Source organism: Lissotriton vulgaris, chromosome 6 (genome assembly GCF_964263255.1).
Source record: "Lissotriton vulgaris chromosome 6, aLisVul1.2, whole genome shotgun sequence".
Lineage (NCBI taxonomy): Eukaryota > Metazoa > Chordata > Amphibia > Caudata > Salamandridae > Lissotriton > Lissotriton vulgaris.
In genome coordinates, this window is record NC_141694.1 from 1,831,041,585 (window position 1) to 1,831,063,886 (window position 22,302).

Below are 22,302 nucleotides of genomic sequence, written 5' to 3' on the forward strand. Positions count from 1 at the left end.
GTCTGTCTAAAGTAGGTTGACGGTGAATGAGTTTTATATTGCTAGGAGAAGTTTTGATGGTAACCCAGTCGGGTTGGTTGGCAAGGCTTAGGGTTAAATTGGTAACCGCCTCTGTAGTGGAACTGCTCTCTTCATCTAGCACAACAAAAGTGCTGGGGTCCATGTTGTCTGATAACTCCAACAGATCTCGTAGAATCAGTATCCGGTTTTATGGTGTAATGAGCATGCTTCCTATACAATGCTTCGCCATCATAATGCATGTGGAGAATTTTTGCTTCCACCTCGGATCTAAAACAGGTTGCTTTAAGCCAGCCTGGTCTTCTAAGGACTGTCGCCCCAGCAGGTTGATGAAACCCAATTGAAACTATGTCCATGGTTGTGCCTATGATTTTTTAGGATGTTCATCCTTACCTGAAAATGTTGTTTGCCTCTCTTTCCTGGTCTTCTGGAAGGAAATAAAGTATTGTACTTAAGTCAGCCAACATTTGTCTATCATACCTTCTGAGGATTGCCATGAACTCGGATGCTCTTACAGTAGTAGCAGCCATTGCAGAGTAAAGTTTTCCTACATTTTCTAACCTTATATCTTCTATGTCTGCTGGAGTAGAAAAAAGATCAGGTGGACTACTTTAACCTCTGTGCCGCAACAATTTATATAGTCGGGTCGATCGTAGCCTGCGAGACAGGCTGGGGGGTGGTCAGGGACCTTGAATTTCTTGCCCAGGCATGGGATAACAGCAGCAAACTTTGCTGGATTTTTCATTATTTGTAGACCTTCTGTTCAGACAATCAATTATCAGGATCCAATTTACAAGCTGGGTCCCTAAAGTGAACTTTCTGATCGTTTTGTGGGTAGAGGTGGATCACATCTATGGAATGCTCTCTCAAGCAAAGTGTGAAATCCCCTGATGCAGCATGAAAGACAATTTGTCCTTGCACACTGTGCCCATGGATTGAAGCTAGCCTGTCTGATGACGAGTGATACCCCGAAACCAGCCCCAGATTGCCAGTTTCTGATCCAGGGAGGACCTGGCCTGGCAGTTCAGGTTTCTGAACTTTTCCAAGGAGAAACAGGGTAAAAACGGATTTGAATATGGCTGGGTCCAAACTCTGGTGGCACAGTGAGCAATATAGATTAAACGCAGATCTCTTGACTGTTGGGCGAGTGGTTGAAAGGTTTCAGCACTATCATCTAGTTGCGTTTGCTAGCCCTCTTCAAAAGCCTCATAGGCATATTTCTCTTGAGAGTTCCTGACTGGAAAACAGGTTGTTCATGAAAAGCATGTGAAGTGTGCCTGGGAAACAGAGACACAAATGCCTTTGTCTGGTATTAGAATGACCATGTGACCTAAGATGGTCACATGGACGGATCACTCTAGGACAGTTTTGTCAATGTCTTTAGAGATGTTTGCCGAACTGTAGTCCACAATTTCACATGGACAATATGGTTGATGATGCAGTTGATTTAGGAACAGTCGCAGACTGATTGTATTCAGTGTGTCTAGACAAACAAGTTACTTACCTTCGGTAACGATATATCTTTAAGAAACATTAGTTAGTAATAGATTCCTTACCTTAGAATTACCCCCAGATGTCAGACTAGATCCGGAAAGTTTTTTGTCAGCAGTACCTCTGAGCGTCGGAAGGTGGAGTCTGTCGGCTCCGCGTTCCCCGTTGGCGTCGTGTCGCCGGGATGACATTGCAGTAGCTACTTACACGCCGGCCTCGTGCGCTGACGTCAGTTCTGTATACAATTTTCTGCGCCAGAAACGCAGAGCCATGCAAGAGACTGCCCACTGTTGCACAAAACTAGGGCCCTGAAAGGAGAACCCTAGAAATCAGTTCGCAGAACAGGGAGGATGGGTGGAGCATTAAGGAATCTATAACCAACTGATGTTTCTTACAGATATAGAGTTACCGAAGGTAAGTAACTTGTTCATCTGAAATTAACACGTTAGTAATAGATTCATTACCTTAGAATAGATACCCCAGCAATACCAACTCCGAAGGTGGGTCTGCGAACCAAGATCACACCAGGAAGCCCTGGAGAACCGAACAGCCAAAGAAGCAGTCTCTCCAGACTTGACTTTCCAGGCAGTAGTGTTTGGTGAACGTGTGCAGCGATGCACACGAAGCAGCCTGACACATCATTCAGAGGAACACCTCGTCCCAGAGCAGTAGTTGCCTTGTGGAATGGGCACGCAGCCCCACTGGAGGCTCCTTCTTTGTCAGAAAATAGCAATCTTTGATACACAAAACGACCCATCAGGAGATAGTCCGCTTGTGTACAGCCTGACTTTCTTGGCACCCACGTACCCAACAAAGAGCTTTTCATCCACCTGGAACTGTTTTGTGCGATCCTGATAAAAAGAAAGCAGAGGTTTTGGGTTCAGACGGTGGACCCTCTCTTCCTCCTTTGAAGGATTTGGAGGAGGAAAGAAGGTGAGCAAAGTGATGGTCTGCCTGGTGTGAAAGGCAGTGACAACCTTGGGCAGGAAGGATGGACAGGTCCTAAGGACAACTTTGTCTGGATGTACAGATAGAAAAGGAGGCTTTGAAGAAAGCACCTGGAGCTCAATCACTCGTCTGCCAGACGTGATAGCCACCAGGAATTCAGTTTTGAGTGTTAAGCGCCTCAAAGGACAGTTGTGAAGCAGCAAAAAGGGAGCACACATTAAAAAAGTAAAAACCAGGTTCAAGTCCCACTGATGCATAACAAAGGAAATAGGAGGAAAGAGATAAGTTCTGCCTTTCAAGAAGCGATTTACAAACGGGGACTTGAAAAGGGAAGGCTGATCTGGAAGCCAAAGAAAAGCAGAGATGGCTGAGAGATAGCCCTTGATAGTGCCCTGCAGAGCCAAAGAAAGGAGGAACAAGAGAACCACAGAAAGAGGGGCAGAAAGTGGATCCACAGCCTTTGCTGTGCACCATGCCACAAATGTGTTGACAGGCGTATACAGTCTTAGTGGAAGGACACCTAGCTGCCAAAGATACATCGCAGACTTTGGGAGGCAGGTCGAATGACATCAACTGCTGCTGCTCCATCCCCACGCAAGGAGGTGGGGGCCGGACAGGTTCCGGTGGAGGACCGTCCCCTGCTGCTGCGACAGAAGATCCTCCGGCAGACAGGTTGGAGGATCGATGGCCATGTTGAGCAGCTCAGGATACCAGACTCTTCGTGCCCAAACCAGAGCCACAGGATGACTTGGGCCTGTTCGTGCCTGATCTTCAGCACTGTGGGCAGAAGTGGTATAGGCGGAAAGGCGTACAACAGACCGCAACTCCACTTGCAACGATAAGCGTCGCCGAGCAAGTGCCACCATGGAAATTCGAATGTGCAGAATTGCTGTCATTGCATCTTCTCTTCGGTGGCGAACAGATCTAACCAAGGCTCTCCCCACTGTTGAAAGAGACCCTGCACCACCTCAGAGTGAAGACGCCATTCGTAATCCATCATGAATCTGCGGCTGAGTTTGTCAGCCCTGGCGAACGCGCCAGGTGTTGAACCACACTGATGTTCCAGCCATGTCCAGAGGCGGAGGGACTCCTGAAATAGGGTACACGACCCCTCCCTGCCCTGTTTGTTGCAGTACCACTTGGCGGTGGTGATGCCCATGAACACCTGCGCGACTCTTCCCCCTTACAGAGGGAAGGAATGCCTTTAGTGCAAAACAGATCGCCCAGAGCTCCAGAAGGTTGATATGGAGCCCAGACTCAGCCAGAGACTAGAGGCCTCTGATCTGAGCCTCTCCCATGTGGCCACCCCATCCAAGAAGGGATGAGTCTGTCACTACTGTGTGTTCTGGTTGGGAAAGGGAGAGGGATATGTCATTGACTCAATCCTGGTTCGAGAGCCACCACTGCAGTGGTCGCGCAGTGCCCTCCGAGATCTGAACGCAATCAGACAGATTGCCCTGATGCTGCGCCCCCTGGAACTTCAGGTCCCACTGCAGAGCCCGCATATGCCACCTGGCATGATCGACCAGCAGGATGCAGGAGGCCATGAGGCCCAGCAGCCTCAGGGTCAGTCTGACCGAAACCCACAATAGAGGCTGAAAGATTGGATTCATAGCCCGAATATCCCTGACTCGTTGTTCGGGAGGATAGACCTGAACCCGCGTTGTGACCAGAACCGCTACGATGAAGACGAGCTTCTGAGAGGGACTCAGGTGTGACTTCGGCACATTGATCGAGAACCCCAGCGAATGCAGGAGGTCCACTGTAGTTTGGAGATGGGCGACGACTGCCTGGGGTGAGCCCGCCTTCAACAACCAGTCGTCAAGATAGGGGAAGACTGAAACCCCTAATCTGCGCAGCTGAGTTTGCGACGACCACCATCACTTTCGTTAACACCCAAGGGGTGCTGGTAAGGCCAAAGGGGAGCTCGGTGAACTGAAAATGCTCGTGGCCTACGTGAACCTCTGGTAACGCTGGTGGGCCGGCAGGACGGGGATGTGAAAATAGGCATCCTGCATGTCAACGCCACCATCCAGTCTTCCGGATCGAGGGCAGACAAGACCTGAGCAAGCAACAAGACCTGAGCAAGCGTTAACATCTTGAACTTCTCCTTCCGGAGGAAACGGTTGGCGTTCCTGAGATCCAAGATAGGACGCAGGCCCTTGTCCTGATTGGGGACCAGAAAGTAGGGGAAACCACAACCTACTTCTGGGACAGGAGCGCGGTCGATGAATCCCTTGGCCAGGAGATCCGTAACTTCCTGAGGGAGAAGACCCAGATAATCCTCCGCAATGCAGTGGTATTGCGGTAGCATGGCTGAAGGGGTAGCCTTGAAAGGGAGGGAGTAGCCCCTTCGGACTATCTGCAAAACCCACCCGTCAGATGTGAAAGTAACGCCATTGGGGAAGGTGATGGCGAATCCTGCCGCCCACTGGCGTTTGATGGGACTGAAATGACAGACTAGGAAGGTTTAGAGTCTGCTGCAGAGGGGGGCTTGGTGGACTGGCCCGCCCACTGAAACCCCAACGGTTGTTTCCACGTCCCCGGCCGCGCGAAGGTTGGGTAACTTCCTGCGGCCTGTGACTCTGGGCGGGACATAGCAGGGCACCCATTCCGTAGCCACGAAAGGGGCGAAAAGCAGACTGCGTGGGTGGCTGGAGAGGCCCAAGGACTTGGCCGTAGCTTGTGAGTCCTTGAAAAGCTCTAAAGCGTTGTCCGCTTTGTCGCCGAAAAGGCGATGGTCATCAAAGGGCACGTCTATGAGGGTATTCTGGACATCCCCAGAAAAGCCAGTGGATCTCATACAGGCTTAGCGTCGAAGAGCTACTTACGTAGAAATTGTTCTTCCCAGAGTCGGCAGCATCCAGTCCACAACGGATGGTAAACTTGGCCGCATCCCTCCCGGCAGCAATAGCCTGGGAGAGCACTCTCCGGGCCTCCTCCGGACAGAGGCAGCACATGCGCATCTAAGTCCCACACAGAGTGGGAATAACTGCCCAATAGACATGCGGTGCTTACCAACCGCTGTTCCAAGCTAGCAGACGAGAAAATCTTCTTTACAATATGATCCCGCTTCTTGGATTCCCTTTCCGGTGGAGTGGTAGGGAATGCGCTTTGGAAGTAGAGGCATGGACCACCAAGCTCTCAGGGGGTGGGGTGTTGAGAAAGAAAAGTGGGGTCGCCTGGAGCCGGCGTCTGGCAATCATCATATCCATGGGAGCCCCAGCGTTGGGCATTGACCAGTTGCCCAAAAGGACGTCAGGAAGGGCCTCGTTGAATGTAAGCAGAGGCTCCGAAGAGCTCGCCCCCGGCTGAAGCACCTCTGTCAGGAGGTTAGTCCTGACTTCCACTGTAGGGAGTTATAGGTTGAGCGCCTCGGCTGCTCTACGCAACACCACTGAGTATGAAGCTCCCTCCTCCGTAGCCAAGGTTGGAGGAGACAACATGCCAAGGTCAGGGGAGGTGTCCAGACCACTGGCATCCTTCAGTTCCTCTCTCCAGTCCTGTTCACTGTCTAACTGGTCAGTCAGAGGGTCACCTGACACCTCCCAGTCCTCCTTCACATCCTCTGGGTGAGATTCTGGCTGAAAAGGGACCCAGGAGCGAACAGGGGCACAAAAATCCCTCTCAGCACCGGACGACGCCGGTCCAGTTCCACGTCAGGATGGAGGCCAGGGTAGACGCCGGCCGGGGGGCTGACCGGCATCGAATGCGGTAATGGTGCCGGAGGAAGCGCCGCAGGTGGAGTTGTATTCAGGTCAACTGGCGCCGATCCGGATCCGGGCCTGGACCCAAGGGGGGCCTGCAGCGCCAGAGCTGTAGGCGGAGAAGGCCTAGGCCCCCACAACCGAATCGGTGGGGTCAGAAGGCAAGCCGGCGTGTTCGGGTCACCCAAAGATGGCATGCATTGCCTCCTAGAACGTACGAAGCTGAGCAGGAGTCGCTCTGGGTCCCTGGAAGGGAGGCAACGCAGAGTCGACTCTTCAGGCTCGGCACGCAGAGCTGCGGGAGGGGGACCAACCGTATCCCACGTCGGGTCGGCCGACCGACAAGTCCAAGAACGACAATGCTTCTTAGACTTCTTATGCTTTGACTTAACCAACCCAGAGTACGAAGACTTTGATGACTTGGACGAATGGTGTTGGCTCCGCGACCGGTCCCTCGACCTCCCTCGCGACCAGGGCCTCTAACGGAGTACAGCCAAGTACCGGAGCTCAAGCAGCTTTCGGAGCCGCTCACGCAAAGCCTTCGGCGCCATCGACTGCCAGTCAGAGCACGACTTGGGGTTGTGGTCGCACTCCAGGCAAAAGAGGCACACACAGTGTGGATCCGTCACCAACAGTCAGTTACAGGAACCGCATGCCTTGAAGACTGGCATCCCTTGTACACCAGGAGTCGATAGACTAAAAAAGAAGACAAAAGTCGAGAAAAAGTCATTCAAAAGTGACTGGAGGTACCGCTCTCTCCGGATCTGCGCTGGCTGGTGCGGAAGAAAGAACCAACGTCAGAGCGCGAGTCCAGCGCCTAAGTAGCTACTGCAACATCATCCCAGCGGCATGACCCCAGCGGCATGACGCCAACGACAAACGCAGAGCCGACTGACGCCACCTTCTGACATGCAGAGGTACTGCTGACAAAAAACTTTCCGGATCCAGTCGGACGCCTGGGGGTAATTCTAAGGTAAGGAATCTATAACTAACGTGTTTCTTTCAGATTTTCTTTTTTTTTTTTGCCGACAAAGAATCCTTTGTTGATGGTGATTTGACTCAGTCTTAGATGAGGCTAGAGAGTGAACCTTTAGAGATGTGTGGAAGGTTTAGATTATGGTCTTTCTGGATCTGAAGACATCTTTTTATAGTGCAGAAAGTCTGAAGCAGAGCTTGGAGGTCTAGGTGTTATCAGCTCTATGTTTTTGCATCTTCCTCCTAGGTTAACCAGAAAATTATCTATGTACGGAATGCTTTGAGAAATGTTCAGAAGACGACCTCTTGTGGTCCTTTGTGGAGGGTTTTGACATACCTTCATGATCATCTTATGAAGATCGCGTCTCCTTGGCCTTGATCTGTGGTAGTCATAGAAGTGATCTACTTCCCCTGTCATTCAGGGTATTCGTTAGGAAGGTGCGTCACATCTTGAATTCCTTTGTCTTGTGTCTACGATGTAGGCAGTAGATACATTCCTTACGAGGGCTTTCATAATGTAGACTATTTCCCACAGAGGGCCAAATGGCCTGAACACTTGTTTTTACACATCTGCAAGGTCAGGAAAAACAGTAAATAGTGCTCAAAATGGACTTTGTCATGAGGAAAATGTCTCTTTCTGAGGGGAAAAAACTGAGCATTAAAGGAGACTCCTTTCTCATGACTTGGGGTAAATAATTTAGGGTGTGAGGGCCCTTTAGAGGCGTGTTTTTTATCAGTCTGCAAGCTAATGGAAGTTTGGTTCCTTTTAACTTATGTGAATAGGTTAATAAAGTAGTCATTTTAAGCTTTCAAAGCTCAATCAAGCATTGCATTTCTTACTTAAGCCATTACTGTGAGACTCCCATCAAGACAACTGGGATGATTGAAGCATGCAAGTCTATTAAAGAACGAAGACTGGACAACAGAAGATTCAGCAACTGATGTCTCTTTTGAATTTCATGGGTAACAACTTATATATTTGTGGGCAACAGATCAAGTTAACAAAAAGAAAAAAGGAGGTGAAACGCACGTTTTCATATTAACATAAGTAGGAAGTAGACGATCTCAGAAATATTAGTTTATTGAACTTGTTAGAATTTGAAACAAGACTTCGAGGCAACTAGCCCCAGTGGCGTGGTTTGTTTCTTCTATCCAAGAGGAAGGGTTGCAAAAGTAGTTTGTACAAAGAAACCCATTGGGTTTGCAGAGAGGGCTGCTGGTAATAAGCAAATTAACCAAGCTTTAAACAAAGTTTACACAAAAAGGTAACACACTGCAATTTCCCTTTTTCTTTAACAAAACATCAAAGTATAAAGCAGATAGCAACAGTCTACAGAGCAGGCCTACCTGCTTCATACCTTAACAGAAACGTAACCGTGTCAGTTAATTTCTTGGGAGCCCTTGGGTTTCATTTTTCTCACTCAGCTGGGGTCACATCAACAGATACAAAACTTAAACTCTGCACAACATCAGCAACATAAACACTAGAAACAGCAGTGACTTGCTGACATGGCAAAGATGGAGCTCATCAGTAAAAGTAAAGGGGAAAAAAAGAAAAATACAATTTTATAATGAAAGTGCAAGACAGGCAGTTTGTAGATGAAAGGTTAACATTAAAAGTTTCACAGAGCAGGTGGGCCTGGGAGCATCCTCCTAATTACAGGGGGCTGAAGATGTGAGCCAGGTGTACAAATTAATAAATACTCATCAAAATAGAACATGGCTCCAGACGGAGGTTAGGTGGAGCGGGGAGGAGGGGAGAACCAGAATTCCAAACATCGGACCAATATGGCCTACATTCAGAATTCGGCAATCGTAGGAACTTTCTGACTGATGCAGTCACTTCATCAATGCACTCAAATGGCCTGCGTCCATTCCAGGAGAATCTGGCAGGAGATCGGTTGCCATATTTTGGATGGCAACCAGAGTACTTATAGTGAGTGAACAGAAATTAAAAAGTACATGGTATGCACTGGAACTGTATTATTGATACACATCAGTCCTCCACTCTGTATTGAACGTGAATACTTCAGGCACACAAGGAAGCTGCACACTGGCTAATACAATGTTGAATTGGTCACAGAAGACAATAGGCACCCCTCCTTGTGACATCTTCTGTGCTTGCTTCCCATATGTCCACAGATAAGAAAACACATCAGCTTGTAACACTGAAAACCTACATTTTAATAAGGCAAACTAAGCTGAGGCTTTACTATAAAAGATAAAAAGGAAAATCCTTAACACTAGTTCTCTCAACTGTACAGTGCTATATTGATTTGATATGCTTTGTTTTTAACAGTTAATTCATAATTACATTATATACCGCTTTTCTACTCATCCCCACCCACCTTTTCACACCCAAGACAGGATGCATTTTGTTAAACATTTAGTGCATCATTCACAAGTGAAAACAACGCACGTGCCTAATATTTTTAAGATGCAGATCTGCAGTACTTAATGCAGAGAATGCAGATAGGTTAACCTAACGAAACATTGTCACATTGATTTAGTTATGCCCTACAAAAAACAAAAATTTGCAAACACAAGCAGTGAATAATTCGATCTTTGAAAAACCACCTCAGCAACCAACTTTAGTTTACATATAGCACCCCAACATACAATAGGATGTACAGATCCAAGTCTAGTTCCTGCCCCGAAGAGCTTACAGTCTCCCATGATTTTCCATTACAGCAGCATCTAAGAAAGCACCAAAAAGGGGCTAACCTCATAGCAGTGTTTAGAAAGAAGGGGATGGAGGGAGATTCCCAAAAGTTTAAGTGGAGAGGATATTGATCAGTGCATAACACTTCCTCCCTAAAACAGAAATCTAAGTATTCACTGGGTGCAGTTCCGGAGTGGTAATTGAAACTCAATTACGATGAGCAGAACATATATAGGTTAAGCACAGCATTCATTCTTTGGAGCACAGACACTCACCCACCAATTGGTGACATGCTTAATCACTGGGCTGTGCTCCTCAACGGGCTCTTACTGCAGTGCCCAATGGACCCCTCATGGGGCTTCCTTTAATTATTTTATGTTCCTCCTCTCTCACTCTTGGGCAGATCTATACTGCATACACATTAGGTCCGAAATTTCAGACTTGACGACTGATTTTGAAAAAGATCTCTGTCAAAGAGTCCCTTTGAGGGGGCTGATCGTGCATCGCAGCACCAGCCAGATGAGGAGCACAGCCCAATGATGAAGCATGCTACCAATAGGTGGTGGGGGGCTTATGCCGTAAAACACTACTGCTGTGTTTGACCTCCATATGTTCCACTCATAACAGAGCTCCAACTACCATTCAGGAACTGCACAGTGTAACCCTAGGGAGAATTCCGTATCCATTAATTATATCCTTCCAATGGATGGACACCAAGAAAAAAATGGCTCATCTCACTCTGGCCCTTTGCCTGCATTTTCTTATTCTTACATGCCAGCAGTCAATGGGTAATCGGAAACGCTTGAAACTGCAGCTAGGACAGTGACTTGAACCATGCTCAGAATAGTATGTGCAGACCCTGGGACTGTGAAACACTTATGACTCTCCCAGATTTCTCAGACAGAGCTTTGAAGCAGGCACTCCTACATTTTCAAGAAACGCAGTGTGTGCTAAGCCTAACCTAACCCTACTAAATGTAAAAGAGGGGGCAGGGAACAAACGATTGTCAGTTAAATGACAATGAATTAATCTCTGAAATATTTACAGAACGTTTGGAGAAGATCTCAAATATTAAGAGGCCAGAAACAGAACTTTATTTAAAAGCCGAAAAGTCAGGTCACCATTGTAAGGCAATCAACATTCTCCACCATGGAAACAAATGTCCTCGTTCCAATACTAATGGTGCTGAAAAATCAAGAATTCAAACTAATCTATTTTTAAAAAAAACAGGGCAGAACTCTTCAACTTTTTACAGTTTATTAACAGGGGATGTTGCATATTTTACTGCACAGATTATTTCGAGTTTTCTGAGAGTTAAGAAACTTTTCAGTTCGTTACAAAATCTGGCCATCACCAAATGAAGAAAATGAACGCCACCAGTCACACGACCCTTCACAGTAAACCACCTTCACCACATGCAACAAAACTATCGCCCCCTAAAATAACCAGAGGCAGGCAGAAGCAAGATGGTGTGTTAGTAGGATGCACTTTGGTGAAATCAGTTTCGGTCCAACACCAGCCCCATTCAGAGCAATATTCTGCTTAAACTGCTAGTGTAAAACACACACGACAACAGAAAACGGAAGTTGGAATGCAGCATGCTGAAACACAAAAAAGCCATGAAGTGAAGAAAAAGCATCAGGGACATCCCTGGATTAATTGATCAGAGCAAAGGGTGCAGAAAGTTACTACAATTGTAATGTGTGTATAACAACCACCACCAGCTCTTCAACCTTCAGTTCACTACATCACGACAACTGCAGTAAAGCAACAACAAAAGGAGGTTTTCATTTGTTTTTTAATGGGATATATCTGTTTGGCATGTCTCCCCCTACCCCCTCCACAAAGGCGTCTATCACCTTTTACCCCCTTAATCCCCAAAATAGGGGTTTACACATATTCATAATTGTCAATTGATGGATTAACACATACACACATATATCTTAAGATATATATTTATATGTTTAAAGTTGAACTCCCATAAGGCACAGCACAAAATAAACGTTTGACATAATCGTGCTTAAAAAAACGGACTAGAAAGTGGGTGGTATTTTGCAACTTTTTTGCCAATGCATTTTCACGGATCCAGACGACCCGAATAAACACTGGTAAAAACACCACCTTTGTGCAAATACAAAATAAGTAAATCTAGCTTTTACCCTCTTACACTGTCTGCAGAAGAAAGTTGAAATGATGGATGTAAATCGTGTACTCAGTTTTAATATGGAAAAGAACCGGGCTACGGTACAACAAAAACATGTAGTGGTGAGCTGAAGAGGTACATTTAAAATGAGTTAGACATGATTTCTCTCGTCATCTTAACGCGTCGTGAAGAAAATGATATAGTCGGCAAGCAGTCAAATGGAAGAACAGTGAGTTTTTGTTAAGATGATAGGGTTGAAATATTTGCTTTCAGGGTTAAAAATAGGGGCGGAGTGGTTTCTTTAGAAGCAAGAAGAGAGGGAAGGAGGAGAGGGCAGTGGAAGGTTACAGCAGGACAAGGGACGCTCAACAGCATTTGCTCTTCCAGCCCGTGACGCCGCCTCCGCTGCTGATATCTACATTTTCACTGTTGGGCTCTTTCACAGGGGTCTGCAAAGCAAACAACAACATTAGCATCAACAAATCTGAACAGCAGAGTTCAGAATACAAACATGAACCAGCAACTGCGAAATGTAACTTCCCATTCAAACATTCTTGGCTCTACAACTTTGCAATTCTACAGCCGTCTGCACTCTCGCCATTATGTTTAACTTTGTATTCTACTTGTACCCATCAAACCTTAAACAATATTTGATTCACTATCACGAATTTGTAAACTGCGTGTCTTGAACCAGCCACAGAAAATTGTCAAATACATCTATGTAATGCAGGGTGTAGACCCTGGCCAACTGCTTAACTTCACATTAGAGTAATCTGCCATCTTGGAAAAGCAGTAACAGAGATTTTACCAGTCTAACGTAAGTGCCCTTAAGTATGAACTTTATTACGCAGCTGCGAAATTGCAATGGCACATGAAGTGACTGGCAGGGACTGTAGACCCAGAAACATGTGAAGTCAGGAATCAATTGGGTGGGACCCCAATCCTAGTCTGGTTGTTGGGAACGGACCGTAGTGGAGCTACCACTTGTGTACTATTGAAAGCAGCCCTCTGGTCCATGCATAGGGAAGCAGCTCACCTGCCTTCTTGAACTGCCCTTCTGGTCCTCACACGGATGCGCAACATTGAGACAATACAAGACCCTGGTCGGACACAGACATTCGGGTGTTGGGAAGCATCTCCGCACAAGGGACACTGTAGTCTTGGACAACTTGCATGAGATGCACAATCTAGGCACAGGTACATTTTTGGTACATAATAAGCTGGTGCGCCGGGTTGCAGGCGGCTGGAGGCTGGGCACCAAGGAGCTTGCAACCTTGCGGCTTCTCCAGGTATTACAGACGCACAGTCTTTGCAGAAAGCGGTCACCTTCTTGTATGCGGCACTCACAGCATTCGGACACAAAAACAGAGTATCTCACAGATTGGTGGGAACAACTGGTGGGGTCTTTACTACCTGAAGAACGGGCGACATCTTTAAACAATGCTAACTTGATGTCTAAGATCTCAAGACTCCATGTGTACAGTTTAACTACCAACACCACACCAGACTAGGAAATTTGTACCGGGAATCACTAACAAATGCTCTAGATGTAGGGAGGGAGGACAAATCAGATATCCTGCATAAAGTGTACAGCACTGTATGGTTATTTTACGATTGTCGGAAGAACTTCAATGTGAAAATTGTACACATAAGAAATCTGACATCTTGGCAGCTATGAAATGCGTCTCTGAGCTAATGGGCTGGATAACACTGAACAATATAAATAACTAGGTGTCCACTCTGGCTGATGGTCCAGTCCAAGTAGTCCAAGCATGTGTAAATTCACAGAATGTCCTAGATTCCTTACCTTAAAATTACCCCCAGGTGTCAGATTGGATCTGGGAAATGTATTCGTAGCAGTACCTCTGTGCGTCTGTAGGTGGTGTCTGTCAACTCCGCATTAGTCGGCGTCGGGATGACATTGCGGTATCTACTTAGACACAGCCTTTGCGCGCTGACGTCCGTTTCGACACGACTTTCCACGCCAGAAGCGCAAAGCCATGCAAGACACTGACCATTGGTGCACAAAACGAGGGTCCTGTAAGGGAGTCCCTATCCCTAGAAGTCAGTTTGCAGAACGGGGAGGATGGGTGGAGCAGTACGGAATCTATAATGTATGTCTTACAGATACGTTGTTACCGAAGGTAAGTAACTTGCTCAGTTGAAAGAGACCATTAGTTATAGATTCCTTACCTTAAATAGATACCCCAACAATACCAACCCCGGAAGGTGGGTCAGCGTACTTAGTTCACAACAGGAAGTCCTGGAGAACAGAACGGCCGTAAAAGCAGTTTCTCTGTACTTGACTGTCCAGACAGTAATGCTTAGTAAACGTGTGCAGGGTATGTCCATGTGGCTGCCTGGCGATGTCAACCTGCAGAACTCCACTTCCCAAACCAGTTGTAGCGGCTGTCGCCCTGGTAGAGTGGGCACGCAGTCCTACTGGAGGTTCCTTTTTAGCCAAAGAATAACAGATCTTCATGCATAGGACGACCCATCGAGAGATGGTACGCTTGTGCACCGCCCAACCTTTCTTGGTACCCACAAAACGTTGATCATCCACCCAGAAATCTTTAGTGCGGTCAAGGTAGAAAGACGGCGCACGTTTTGGGTCCAGTCGGTGGAGTCTTCCTCCTCTTTGGAAGGGTGTGGAGGCAGGAAGGTGGTGGGCAATGTGATGGTCTGACCTATGTGAAAAGAGGTAACCACTTTGGGCAGAAAAGAGGGCCTAGTACGAAGGACTACTTTGTCCGGATGGACAGCAAGAAAGGGAAGTTTGTAAGATGAGGCTTGAGGCTCAACCACCCTGCGAGCAGAGGTGATGGCAAGCAAGAAACAGTCTTCAAAGAAAAGCGACGGAGAGGACAATTATTTAGAGGCTCAAAGGGAGCACACATAAAATAAGTGAGGACAAGATTCAAGTCCCACTGAGGCATTACAAAAGCAGACGGAGGAAAGAGATGAGTAATACCTTTCAGAAACCTGTTAACAATAGGGGACTTGTAAAGAGAAGGCTGATCAAGAAGGCGAAGAAAGGCCAAAAGATAGCCTTTATGGGTGCCCAGAGCAGAGCCCTGCTGGGCCAAAGAAAGAATGAAGAGGATAACTTCTGAAAGAGGGGCAGAAAGGGGATCCACAGCCTTTGCTGTGCACCATGCCAGAAATTTGTTCCATCTACAGGTGTCTACCATTTTAGTGGAGGGACGCCTAGCTGATCAGATTACAGACTTCAGCAGGAAGGTCGAAAGCGGTCAACGGTCACTGCTCAATATCCACGCAAAGGGGTGGAGACTGGACAGGTTCGTGTTGAGGACCGTCCCCTGCTGCTGCAACAGAAAATCCTCCCGAAGAGGCAGTCCAATCGGAGGATCGATGGCCATGCTCAGGAGCTCGGGGTACCAGACTATGGACAGGACTGGTCGTGCTTGATCTTCAGCACTCTGGGTAGTAGAGGTACAGGAGGAAACTCATACAGGAGGGCGCAATTCCACTTTGGACGAAAGGCGTAGCTGAGCTGGTGCCGCCTTAGAAACTCCAATGCGCAGAACTGCTGACATTGCACATTCTCTTCGGGGGTGAATAGATCTAACCAAGGCTCTACCCACTGCTGGCGGAACCTTGCACCACCGTCATCCATCATGCATTGGCTGCTGAGTTTTTCCGCCCTGGCATTCAAGAAAACTGCCAGGCTTTGAACCACCAGGTCTGTGCCCTGATGTTACAGCTATGTCCATAGGCAAAGAGCCTCTTGACATTGCGTCCACAACCCCACCCTGCCCTAATCTTTGCAGTACCACATGGCAGTGATGTTGTCCGTGAACACCTGCACCACTCTTCCTTTGACAGAAGGAAGGAATGCCTTCAGTGCAAGACGAATCGCCAAGAGCTCCAGAAGGTTGATGTGGAGCCCGGACTCCGCCGGGGACCAGTGGCCTCTGATCTCCGCCTCCCCCATGTGGCTGCCCCATTCCAGAAGTGACGCATCTGTCATTACTGTTATCTCTGGTTGGGGAAGAGAAAGGGATCTGCTGCTGGCCCCATCCGGATTCCTGAGCCACCACTGCAACTAACTTGAAGTCTCCTCCGAGATCTGCACGACCTCGGAAAGATTCCCCTGCGCCCACTGGAACTTCAGGTCCCACTGCAGATCCCGTAGGGACCAGAGGCCTCTGATCTCCGCCTCCCCCATGTGGCTGCCCCATTCCAGAAGTGACGCATCTGTCATTACTGTTATCTCTGGTTGGGGGAAGAGAGAGGGATATGCTGCTGGCCCCATCCGGATTCCTGAGCCACCACTGCAACTAACTTGAAGTCTCCTCCGAGATCTGCACGACCTCGGAAAGATTCCCCTGCGCACACTGGAACTTCAGGTCCCACTGCAGATCCCGTAAGTGTCATCTGGCATGATCCACTAGCAGGATGTAGGAGGCAATGAGGCCCAGCAGCCTCCGGGTTATTCTCACCAAAATCCGGGTTTGAGGCTGATCCGGGTGTTGTTGATCCGGGTTTGAGGCTGAAACATTGGCATCATAGCCCGAATATCCCGGACTAGCTGCTCGGGAGGATAGACCCGAAATTGCGCTGTGTCCTGAACCACTCAGCTGAAAAGAAGCTTCTGAGAGGGAATCAGGAGCAACTTCGGCATGTTGATAGTGGACCCCAGTGAATGCAGGAGGTACGCTGTAGGGGCGCTGGTAAGGCCAAAGGAGAGCACAGTAAACTGAAAAAGTTTGTGGCATACCGTAAACCGTAGGTAGCGTCAGTGGGCAGGAAAGACGGGGATGTGAAAATAAGCATCCTGCAAGTCCAACGCTACCATCCAGTCTCCAGGATTGAGGGCAGACAAGACCTGAGCCAAGGTGAACATCTTGAGCTTCCGGAGGAAGCGGGTGACATCCCTGAGGTCTAAGATAGGACGCAGGCCTTTGTCCTTCTTGGGTACCAGAAAGTAGTGGGAGTAGCAACCACAACCTACTTCTGGCACTGGGATGCGTTCAATAGCTATATTGGGTAAGAGAGCTGTAACTTCCTGGCAGAGAAATGATCCTCTGACATAAGATGGAGTGTAGGTGGCATGGAGGGAGGGGTAGTCTTGAAAAGGAGGGGGTAGCCCCTTCAGACTATTTGCAAAACCCATCTGTCTGACGTGATAATGCGCCATTGGGGGAGGTGATGGCGGATGCTGCTGCCCACTGGCAACTGGTGGACCTGAAAGGTCAGACTAGGAAGGCTTGGAGGGTGGTGCTGAAGGGGGGGCATTGGTGAACTGGCCTGCCTACTGTCCCCAGACCCACGACACTGGGTCCCACATCCCCGGCCACGCATATGCTGGGAAGCTCGCGCAGACCTGTGGCTCGGGTGGGGGGGGGTTGGACGTGGTACGGTACCTCTTACGTAGCCACGAAAGGCAGACTGCAGGGGCGAGAGGTGGCAGCGAGGCCCAAGGATCTCGCCTTTGCCCTAAAGTTCTTGAATCGATCGAGCGCGTTGAATGCCTTGTCGGAAAACAGACAACGGGCATCAAAAAGCATGTCCAAAAGAGTCGATTGGACAATATAAATGGCTATATAAATCGCAATACATTTACAACCCCAGAGAAGCCAGTGGACCTCAGCCAGGCATAGCGCGGTATCCAGCCCACATCGGATGTTGAACTTTGCTGCGTCTCGACCCGCAACAGACGCGGGTGAGCACAGCCCGGTCCTCGTCCGGACACTGTGGCACGACTTGCACAACTGTGTCCCATACAGTGTGTGTGTGTAACGGCCCAAGAGACATGCAGTGTTCACCGACCGCAGTCCTAAGCTGGCGGAAATAACATCTTCCCAAGATGGTCCAGCTTCTTGGATTCCCTATCTGGGGAACTGTAGGGAATGCACCTTTTGAGGCGGAGGCTTGGACCACCAAGCTTTCGGGGTAGGGTGTTGAGAGGAAAAGTGGGTTGCCCGAAGCGGTGGTGTTGGGCAATCATCCTGTCCACAAGAGTTCCTGTGCTGGGCTTGGACCAAGTGCCTAGAAGGAGGTCAGTGAGGGCCTCATTAAAAGGCAGCAGGGGCTCTGAAGAGGCTGCTGCCGGCTGAAAAACCTCAGTGCGGAGGTTAGTCCTGACCGACACCGAAGGAAGGTCGATGCACAGGGCCTCCTAAGCACTACGCAACATCACCGCGTAGGAGGCTCCCTCCTACCTAGCCACGAACGTGGTAGAAAGCATACCAAGGTCTGGGGAGGTATCCAGACCACTGGCATCACCAAACTACTCTCTCCAGTACAGCTCTTCAAGTTGGTCTTCAGGAGGGTGAACAGACAGTGGGACAAAAGTACCCTCCGGTGCCAGTCGATGTCTGTCTGGCGGCGTGTCCAAGTTGGGAGTGAGGCTGTGGTCAACGCTAGCTGGGTACACAGCAGAAGTCGGGGGCATAGCCATTGGAATCGGCACCAGGAAAGGTACTGTGAGGTCAACCGGCACCAATCCAGATCCAGGCCTGGTTCCATGGGGGTCCTGCGGCGCCGGAGCCAAGGGAATCAAAGGCCTAGAGCCCCCAGCAGAGTCCACAGGACCCAAAGGCCCGCCGGCAGTGTCAGGCAGCCCAAAGATGGAATGGAGGGCTTCGTAAAATGCACAAAGCTGGGCAGGGAATGCTCTGGTTCCTGGAAAGGGAGGGAGGTGCGGAGTCATCCCAGCGGGCTCCGAGGACGGAGCAGTGGAGCGGCAACGCTAGAGGTCCAACGTTGCATTGGCCGACGGACGGGGAGAAGCCGAATAGAGTGTTTCTTCGCCTTCTTCTTGTGCTTCGACTTACCTGATGAGTGCGAAGACGTCGATGACGAATGACGATGGCTCCGCGACCGGTCCTGCGACCTTACCCTCGATTGGCACAGAGCGGACTGCCAGGCCTCCAAAAGCTTACAGAGCTCTCCGGAAAAGACTTTAGGTCCGGCGCCCAGCAGAGCACGAATTCGGGTCGTTGTTGCTCTCCAGGCACCAAAGGCACACAAAATGTTGACGTCTGTCACAGATCTGCTTGTGACCGGATTCACAGGGCTTGAAACCAGGCTGACAACTGGACATCCCTCGTGCACCAGGAGTCGCAAGACTCAAAAAAAGATGTCGACAAAAGTCGAAAAAGAGTTAGTCATAAAGTGACTAGGGACACGCTCTCTCCAGATCTGCACTGTCAGGCACGGAAAAGGAAGAACTGACAGCGCGCGGGGTGGCGTCCATGTAGACACCGGACATCAACCCGGCGACCACGACGCCAAACGCGGAGTCTATCGACGCGAAGGGGTACTACTACGAAAAAATATTTCTGCGAATCCAGTCTGACGCCTGGGAGTAATTCTGAGGTAAGGAATCTATAACTAATGGTCTCTTTCTGTACTGTACTGATCTGTACTGCCAATCTGAGATTGGTTAAAGGACATCTACAAGTGGGCGTACGCAGAGATTGATAGATTCTCGGGCTCTCTGAACAAAGGCAGGAGGGGCCCACAATATATCACCTGGAATAGCTACCTGGAAAAACTGGAAGTCAAATCAGATATTCAGCCTCCGTGAACTAGTGGGTATTATGCACTTTGAAATCACAGTTACACAGCAGGGTGATTGCATGGAAGTACCGGGAGAGGGGAATCTTACTGGGGCGTTTATGTTGCCTCACCAACTAGCTTTGAAATCTGCACTGTAAGCACATCTGTCACCTTTCAATTAGAGACTGACAGGTTTCATAGCTATGTCTCTCTGCTTGTAAGGAAAGCTTTATGCTTATTTGGTTATGTGTCAACCTCCAGGCTGAGCTCTGTTCATAACTAGTTTTCTGATGTGATACGATTGTAGTCTTCTTTCACAAACTATGGCAGCCACTCCGTACATTGCTTAAGATGTCAAACGTCGTGGCTGTGATACTATTTATCGTTTATGTGATTTGTTAATCTTGTAAAACTAATTAACATTTACTAAGGGGAAAAAATCTGTCTAGATTTACCATAGAAAGTAATATCAATAAAGTAATGTCACGCTAAAGTGAAAAATTAGCAGGTTGCTTAGCAGCAGTATAAATTATGTGTGTGTAAGTGATCTAGAGCATTACTGTTTATTTGGTTTATCAAAAAGCATAAAGATACATTAAATCAATGAATAAATACGCATGCAATTTGAAGATTCTTATATAAGATTTAACATATGAAAAAAATTTAAAGACTGACAATTTATAGCTATTTCTCCTTATTGAAATTTGGCAACCGAGTGCTTTTGCAAGGAAAGTCATTCTTGCTGCATGCAAACTAGGTGCTCAGAAGTTTAGATTTTATTAAAACAGACAATATTAATAAAACCTTTTACCCAATTACTTATCGACTATAGCTCTTCTACACAGAGTAAAAGAAAAATATGCCTTTGCCGTAGAAAAACGCTGTGTTGTAGCTGCCAAAGCTTACATGGGTGCAACTTGTAGAACGTTTGAGTTTTCGTATACTCTATAATTTATGAAGCTGCAGTTTTAAAATAAAGCCTTCAAATTCTTACTCCTATGACGTCATCACAAAAAAATGCCAATTTAACCTACCAACCCAAGAGGAACTACAGGATAGCGAAGAAAATTATGGGATTTGTTTGGAAATGCAATAGACAACTGATGTCAAAATCATTACCTCTGCAGAGAAGAGACAATTGAAGTCTTCTTGAATGATAGGGCACAGTTTCACATACATTTAACAAGTCTTTACTCATAATGTGCTCTCTCTTGTCATGCTCTAAACAACCATCATGTCACAAAGTTGGAGACGTCTACCTCACTTTAGGAAATGCTATAGGCGATCCTTTCCCTAATAAAAGAGAATGTCCAAATAATTTGTTTACTGAAACATTGAATAGCTCTTTATGACCTCAGTTTGGTTCTTGATCAATTTAAGGTTAATTTTGGGGAGCCACAAAACAAGTGTATATGCTTTTGATGTCCAATGGTCCTTGATTATACCAGCCAATATATTCTTTTTAATTACAAAAATTAAACATGTATTCACCGGAGACTTCACTGTTTTATATGTCCTGACTCTACCCACTGTTTGACAGTGCTTGATCCTTCAGTATTACAACTGATATTTTAGCTTTCTTTATTTATCCCCTTTGCTCTTTAATATTGTAAAGCATGATACCTATATCCGGTATTTTTCTTCGCCATATATGATTTTATTTCCTGCAAGGGCAACGTTCACGCTATAAAAAAACCTATCAACTAACGTAAATGAATAAATACTCTTACTTGTGTTTATATCACAATATTTTATAACCTTGTAGCGATAGTGAAGTATCCCAACCGCCATCAAACAGCTGGCAACGCTATCAGCCAATGGTCATTTAAAGATCTCAATGAATAATTGAAGCCAGCAATGAAAATATTAAAGATTTGAATCAAATAAACAACTCTGATTCACCCATCACTGTGTCTCGATTTTCATAAAACATACTTGGAGAGGTATCACAAGACAAAGGGGAGTTTCCGCTTCATTATTAAATTCCACCCCAGTAGGAAACACGACCAAGCAAGCAGAGACACCACTACAACTGCTGTTAAAGTTCTATTAATCACATTCCAGCATCACTGGATTCCCAACCCAGAATCCAGACAACACATCTTCCCCTTTGTACTGATTGCAACAAAATGAATTAAAAACATATTAACCATAAAAGAAACTTGCAAAATAAACACAAAATGAAACACCCCTCAATTGTTATGAAACAGCAGTTTGGACATGGACATGGAATTCTGAAATAAAAATGCATTTTAACAGACTGCACACAGTCCTAAAATCCTGAAAAGGACACGTTAATAAACTACACAGTACTGAAACAGTGTGAGAGGCCATCTCATACAGGATGACCTTAACGTACAAGTTACTTACCTTCGGTAACGATGTATCTGGTACAGACTATTCTAGCCGCAGATTCCTTAACGTAGAATTATCCCCAGGCGTGAGACTGGATCCAGAAAATATTTCTTTTCCCCAGCATCTTTACGCGCCTGGGGGCAGCACCGCGTGACTCGCCCTGAGGTCACATAAGCCCCACCCCGGCGCTCCGACATCAGTTTTATTAGGAGAACTTTTCCGCGCCACAACGCGGAGCCATCAGAAACAAAAACTGAGAATATGGGAACAGTCTACGAAACAGCAGATAAACAGAAAGGAAAGAAGCGAATGGAGGGGGAACAGCCCATATGGGAAAGTGGCAGGCACTGTGGCACTGAAAACCATAGAAGGGAAGAGCACAGCACAGCCACTGCAAAGCAAACCTGCAAGCAAATACAACATCCTCCCTGGAGACAGAATAAAACATGAAAAACTGTGCAGCAGACCAAAGAAGC

At 47.4% G+C, this 22,302-nt stretch overlaps 1 protein-coding gene across 2 annotated transcripts in view; it reads right to left on the reverse strand.

The window, feature by feature from the left end:
* Positions 1-8,204: 8,204 nt before the first annotated feature.
* The window catches only part of RAB10 (RAB10, member RAS oncogene family), a 274,345-nt gene continuing 260,247 nt past the window's right edge, over positions 8,205-22,302 (reverse strand). Inside the window, exons 6-7 of one of the 2 annotated variants that reach the window (XR_015296706.1) lie at positions 10,392-12,393; positions 8,205-10,107 (exon numbers count right to left, since the gene is read on the reverse strand). Coding sequence is in view for 1 of the 2 variants with exons in the window: in XM_086928101.1 (XP_086784227.1) it covers positions 12,310-12,393 (84 nt within the window). In the remaining variant the exon portion in view is untranslated. Of the gene's footprint in view, positions 12,394-22,302 lie in introns of both variants that reach the window. The other variant, XM_086928101.1, reaches the window with a different exon arrangement.